This window comes from Fulmarus glacialis, unplaced genomic scaffold (genome assembly GCF_000690835.1).
Source record: "Fulmarus glacialis isolate BGI_N327 unplaced genomic scaffold, ASM69083v1 scaffold15168, whole genome shotgun sequence".
NCBI lineage: Eukaryota > Metazoa > Chordata > Aves > Procellariiformes > Procellariidae > Fulmarus > Fulmarus glacialis.
Window position 1 is genome coordinate 44,073 of NW_009230265.1, and position 7,192 is coordinate 51,264.

The 7,192-nt window shown below is 43.4% G+C and overlaps 1 protein-coding gene across 1 annotated transcript; it reads right to left on the minus strand.

Moving 5' to 3' along the window:
* Positions 1-1,249: 1,249 nt before the first annotated feature.
* On the minus strand, positions 1,250-6,063 carry CCNA1 (cyclin A1; the record flags this gene model as incomplete). The annotated part of the gene is made up of 7 exons (XM_009584169.1): positions 1,250-1,507; positions 1,843-1,976; positions 2,651-2,764; positions 3,695-3,899; positions 4,528-4,751; positions 5,471-5,592; positions 5,820-6,063. Coding segments are annotated over 7 exons (1,095 nt in total), but the record flags the coding sequence as incomplete, so codon positions are not given.
* Positions 6,064-7,192: the final 1,129 nt, after the last annotated feature.

Consider the following 7,192-nt stretch of genomic DNA (forward strand, 5'->3'; position numbering starts at 1 on the left):
ATTGGTCATTACCACTACCTCCATTTTGGAGGAATACAAGGGTTTACATTACTAGGAGGATTTACCAGCCCGGACAGGGAGGAGGCAGGGGGAAGAAAGTCTTACACACATCAAGGGAAGTGAAACACCTGAAGCTAAGAAGAGCCTCATGACACACACACTGGTATAATCAGGTTCTAAAATTAAATTAAGAGGCTTGTTAGCTGATACTTAGTATGTCTGTTGAATTGCATGTTATGTCAAATGTTAAGCATACTCTTGCTTGGAAACACATAATGCTCTGTACAGATTACTCTCGTAGGAAGCAGTAAGCACTGAAGGTTTTAAACTCTTCCAGTAAGAGAATGCCTCACTTACCTTGCCATTTAGATGAGTTGAATATAGTTCTCTACATGTTGACCAACACGATCAACTGATTTTTTGGGTTTTTTTTAACTGGTTTGGACAGGAGTTGTGTTTAAGAGTACCCAAGGTAGTGTTTTGTTTGTTTTTTAAAAACACTACCTAACAAGTAACTGGGGGGGCACAGGACAGTGTAGCAGCTCAGGATAAAATAGTTAATAGTTAGTCCTGTCCTATCACCCCCCTCCTTCGTGCTAAGAGTGAGGTTTCTCTAGAGACTGCAGAGCACACATGTTCAGCAGTGCTCTAGTGGCAGGAGGGGTCATCTCAGACAGCTGTGCCATAACACTATTGAATACCACAAGTATGACACCGCAGCCATCTAGCTCAACTCTACTGCTCCATATCTCATAGCTTTTGTCATTGCTCTCCACTGCAGTCTGTCCACCAGTGTTTGAAGTGTTCCTAAGGCTCTGCCAGCCACAAGCTCCCCTTCCTCCAGCTCCCTGCAGAGGAATCCCCCTTATTCACCTCCATAAATGGAAGTTTCACTTTTACCTCAACATTGATGGTCTTCTACACACAAGTTCAGAGTTCATAAACCACTTGCATCTGGATATTTTTGCTGTGATATGGTAAAGAAGTTGCAGAAAACAGGTTCTTTATCTTGTCATAGAAGAGAAAGAAACAGATAAGATACTGCAGCAAATCACCCGTGTCTATGAAGATATCAGATTGTGTTGGTTCAAGCCACACTTTATCCACTCCAGCTAGCTTAAAAGCCCTGCTCACAATTTTGTAAAAAAAAAAAAGAAACAAAACAAAACACACAACAAAAAAACATACAACCCTTTCCACTCACTGTTACTGCAGATATTAATTGGAGTCAGAAGATTCAGAGAGGAACAGTGTGATAAGACATTTATTAAAAGTGCTGCCAGTTATATTAAGAGCTATAGTTTAATATCCTTTTTTAAAAAGGCATCTAATTTAAAATACTAGCTAAAAACCATTCTGATCACTATGGCTACATGACCTGCAGTGCTCTATGAAATGTTAGACCAGCTTTGCTGATTGGGACGAAGTAATCTTCAAGTTTAGGATCCACAGTTTCTATTGTAGAGGAAGAACTGCTGGGGGCTCCAGAAGAGACACCTGCAGGTACCTGGAATAGAAATGCAGTCACTAAAGATATTATTTTAGCTGACAAGTTTAAAGATATCACCTTCCTGTGCAATACACTGGGGAAGAAAAGAATCATCCTGCAACATTGCAGAAGAATTGTTATCCAGTACATCTGTATACCTATGGATGAACTACTTTTCTGGTCAGAAAAGTTTTCCCCCCCAAGAGGCTGAGAGAGGCTTCCATTTCAGGAATAGAAGCTGACCACTATGAGAAGTTTGTCAGCTACAGCAGCTGTAGCCCAAATTGCTAAACCAGAGTCATCCTGTGCTTATAGCCTCCAAGTTACAGAACACTGGCTTCCTGATCACTTACTTCGAGTGCTTATACTTCTCCTTAATTGCTTGCAGTTGGCAATGGGGAGCATCAAGGCATGCTTTATGCAGATCAGTCAGGCAAGGCACTATCTCACTTAATGAATACCCAGTGAACACAGCAAGTGTTTCCGGCTGGTCAGAGGAGAAAAACCAGTGTTACTCTATTGTAGGCAACATTCATGTAGAAGATCATTTTCTACAGAAGCAGAAACCATTTTCACTACATCAGTGCTCATCTAGATTCTTTAGGTTTGAAAAGGATTCAAGTGTATCCTGCCATCAGTTTCACTCTAGGTCTTCCTTGGCACCAGGAGATATGACAAGAAGCTCCTTCTGCTCTAAGCATGTGGCATCCATTACATCTCTTCTGGATCCTGCTCTCTGCTAAAGCTATTCCTCCAACACACAGCTGAGAGGCCTATCAAGGCTTGCATTAAAGCAGCCACTCAGTGTAATCACTCCACTCAGGTAGACACATTCAGCTCTCCTCTCCCTCCCAGAAAGCCCCTGAATTGTATTTGGTGGAGCAGTTTTGGAGATGAAAGACTAACAAGGCCTTCGGTACAGACTTGATGTAAGTGAGCAAGACAGCAAGGTCCCTCCCATTTCAGAGAAGAGGCAGGATATTTCAGGTTGATTTAACATTCATTTATCAGGTAGTCCCATTAGCTCAGGAACAGCTACTCATCCTAGGATTTCAGCCTTTATAACAACATACTTTGAAGCTACTTCTTCTGCTTCTCAGCCTAATTCTAAAAATAATAAAATGCTTCAGCTACTCTTTAACATGCAGTTGTTATTCTTACCCAGAAAGACCTGTTCACCGTATAGTTTGCTAGACAGTAGGCTGCTGCAGCAGTTTGTGAAGGAAGGTACTTCAGAAAAGGATCAGCTTCAAGGAGACTCAGCTCTGCAAGATACTGAACAAAAAAACCACAAGTTTTTCAGACAGAATGAGCCTAGCTGGTACAATCAGTCCAATACAGCAAGCACTGAAAACTGAGTGGTCTCAGTTTCATGTAAAAAAACATGAATTGCATGTCTGGTGGGTAGAAATAGCATTCTAGTCCTGTTGATCTTACAGGAGAACTTTTACATGTTTCAACGGGGACAGAAAGACCACACTTTGTCAAAGCCTGAACAATCTACACTGTAATCTGAAGTTCTGGTCCCATCATCAGCTCTGATGTAATTTTACAGATAGAGACTTAGAAAATTAATGTTTTATAAAAATAACAAAGACACACTCTTCCTATCCTCCAACGCTCTTGTTCACACAGGTGGACCTCACCTGGAGATGAGGGATAAATGGACAGCTCTAAGAAATTGAATTAGGGCTTTGTTGGACTAGAGTCGTTGTACAATCCCATACCCTTTGCAGATAAGCAGCAGGACACATGTTTTGCTATAAGCTTGGGTTAACGTGTTTCTAAGCAAGGTTGCCTATGCAGCTATGCAAGGCAACTGTGTCATTGTGTAGCAATATAGCACCACCACGTCTGTGGCAGACTTGCTATGCAGGCACTGTTGAAAAAACAGCCAGATTCCTACCACCTAGGGGCCTAGTCCCTGACCACTGCATTATCCCTGACCAGACAGATAGACCAAACTTAGGATTTCCATGAGACATTTATCTAGAAGTCTCAGCACACAAGCTGCCTACTGAAGGTAGTAGGCTACAAAACATCCAGTTTTAGGCCTGCTGCAGTCCCAGATAAGACCTGGCATAAGAAAAAGTATCTTCTGATAGAGCATAGTATAGTTTGCTCAGATAACTTAGTGAAATACAAGTGGTTCTGCTTTTAGGATCACTTCTTCCTCCTCAGTCCTAAAAGGAGGATAATTCATACCTTTGCAAAGTTCTCTGTCCTGATACAGACTCCATGCCTCTGAATATACTGAAGGAGGAACTGGTTGATGGTTGGGGCTGTTAGGTCAAAAGCCAACACTTTGAGAAGCAGGTGTTCCATTCTTAGCAGCTGCCTCTTTGTGTAGGTATCATCTGTTATATACACAAATTCATCCACTTCTGGTGGATAGATCTCTTCATATTTCCTGAAAAATAAATATAGAAGCCATATTTGTCAGCTTGAAAGTTATGGTAAAAGAAAGCTTTCTGCTGGACCTATATCAGGGTGATCACATGACATCACTAAGATTTGTGTAGAGCTCTTATTTTAGTCCTTCCTCCAGGCTAGGTAACAATTTAGTTTCAAATTTGGGCAAAGATATTTAGAGGAACTCCAAGTCATCAGTCTAGATAGAAACACGCTTGCATTGTTGACTCTTGACTAACAGCAAGCTCTCAGAGAGAGACTCAGCAACACAATGCACTCTAGACAAAAACCCATGTGCTCCTAGGCTATGTTGGGTACCCTGTCTACTTAAAGCAGTTCAAGGCTAATGGCAGATTGCAACTGTGAATCTACTGCAGCCTTATAGGCTAGCAGCCTAACACAGCAGTGTTTTTGCTCCCGCTGTTATGGTTACAAGGTTTCCCCACTACAGTTCCTCACATCAAACATCAATATTTTGCTAGTGCCAAAGTATGCGAAGTTGCTAATCTCAAGACATCATGAAAAACTACCTACCACTGCAAGCTTCAGTCCTTCAAATTAAACTAGAAGACTCAGTCCAAAAATAAGTTTTAGCTCACTGAGATTTCAGGAGATGAAACACTTACGCAGCCAGAAGAATTGCTGCTGTTCCTACAAGCTGCAGCTTCCCTCTGAGAACAGACATGCAGGAAAGAAACCTGTCCAGGAAGTTCACCGCCAAGTACAAAGTCTCCGTCTGAAGTTGGTATTCTTCCCCTACTTCCACCAGCCAGTCTACCAAGATGGCACGCATTCTTGTTGTGATATCTGGTTGCTTCCTCATGTAGCAGGGCTGGGGCTTGAATCTTACCTGTTTGGAGAGAGAGTTGAAGAATCAGGATGCTCACCCTGAAGAGACCCATTGATGGCTGAGCTGATTAACATTCTTTATACTTATACCAAAAGGAGCAGGAGTTGTTCCACTATTAAAAACTCATTACTACTAACTGTAATTATAGTGCTAGTAGTATTAATTAGCAGCTAGTAGCATCTCTAGAAAGTAGTATTTGTACACTGAAGAGAGAGGAGCTACTGTGTTCGTAGCAGAATAGTAAGAGACCTCCTGGACTATGGACAGCCTTTGCCATCAAGCATATATAACCCATTTAGAGGGACCTGAAAGTGAACAAATCACATTTTTTCCCCCCCTCTTCCTATTGGGGGGAAAAACTTTACTGCTCTGATACAGAAAGGTAGGAAAAGTTACTACTATAGCAAGAGAGCTATCAGTGAGATCACATCCAACTGCTTTAGTATTTTTGCAGCATTCAACTCCTATCTGCAAGAATTCTTCATGCCAAAGAGTCAAGAGATGCTCCAATGGTAGGGAATTTCAGGGACACAGAATAATCTCGAAAGATCTCATCACTGTCTAGATGCTGCCTTCAGAGATGGCCTTTTACTGCTTGCTTCCTCTCCTTGTAGTTCAGTGGCAGCCTTGGGTTATCCTGGGGCAGCCATACATCTTTACAGTATTGCAGCCCATCACAGAGCCCACAAATATCTATAAGCTTGTTACAAGCCACTCACTTCAGCCTCTCGGAGGTACTGATGAATGTCTTCTACATACTCTCCCACAGTCAGAGTTACGGCATCTCCCATGTGATCCTCAGGCTGGGACTGGAAGGATGTGTCCACTATCATAGGAGATCCTAAACAGGTAAAAGGAACCAGCAAGACATTTTTGTAATTAGTCTCTTAACCTTCTCCTGCTGTTTCTAGCACAGAAGTATTGTACCTCATGTAGACACAATCCAAGTTATCCTGAAGTCTTATTTATTGTAACATAAGCTATTCACTAGTTTACCAGCATCTCAATTCATAACCACGCTACACATACTTGTGCTGTAGATACGACCTCAGTAGTAACAGGAGTTACCTGTACTCAGATCCAACAGTAGGTGAATACCAGATGTCATTGCACTAGTATCCAGCTCACACAGGCTTGACTCCAGCTCTTCAGCCACTTGGTAGCTGTAGTTTTCTTTCTGTTCTGGTTCATCTACATAGATAGCAAACCTTTGCTTTGACGCAGCATTGACCATACGGTTGGGTAATTCATCTTTTCCAGATGAAGGGATGGTGTTTTCAGAGCCAGAGAAGCGTCTGATAACTGCCGCACCCTGAAACAGAGCACACAGTAATGCTGTGGGAGGGCAACTCAGGTAGAAAACAACATTAAGTATCACTTGCTTTAGAAAAGAAAATCACCTTCCTTGCCTAACAGACACCAATAATATAAAAGTTCACTGGAAAAACCACCAGCTACAGCTGGTGCTTCAGAAGTACCGCTTGTTGCTGTCTTGCTGCAACAGACTCCTCACAGAAAGAGTGAGATGTAGTCAAAGTCAGGAACCAGGGGAGTAGCCTCATCTCCAGCACCCACCACCAAGGAGAACGAGGTGAGAGTGCTGCTCGGTTCTGATGGGGCTGGCACGTGCAGGGTCTGCTCCACATTCAGTTCTGGCAAGGAGCGGCTACTTTAAAGTGCAGCAAGTTAAAGTAACAATAGGAAGTGCTCAAGCACCATCACAGACTTACGAAGGACTTCACCTGCAAGAATGCATTTTACGCTGAGTTACAGAGTTTGAACTTTTGAGCTCAAGCATCACAACCCCTAGGACTACAACGTGTGACAGGATACAGTCCTTCACATCACCTACTATCAGTGAGCCACCAACTGAGTTAGGGGCTTTACACAGTCACAACCGAGAAGAGTTTTTGTACACATAACAGCTGCTATTTTAGGTCCTGTAAGTCAGCACAATGATGTTTTCCCTACCACACCAGGAAACTCCCAGAGGGCCCAAGGAACAGAAATGCAGATGGACACCCTGCTGTGAACTTCAGCTTCTTGAAGGCTCTGGCACCCTGAAGGGAGCATGGCCAGCCACATGGCAATGGAACCTTTGGCTAAGCATCAGTGAATAGACTTTTCTTAAACCACCCCCTACACTTCTAGAGGGTAAGTGCCCAAGTAAAGTCTCACCGAGTCTCCCTTCCTTCCAGGAGGGATTATTTGTTCAAAGCATTTCCACGGGGAAGCGTCTGTAGATTAGGACTGAGTGGTTACCAGCAGGGTTTCTCGGGAAACTCACGCTCATTAGCTGGAGCCCGGATTCAACCACTTACCCCGCCACCCCCAGGCCTTTACCTGCAGCCTGGAGAGAAGGTGCGTGCACCGCTCATGCCTGCGGCCGGCGGCCAGCCCCAGGTCCCAGACCGGGGCAGGCAGCTCCCCCCGGCCCGCGG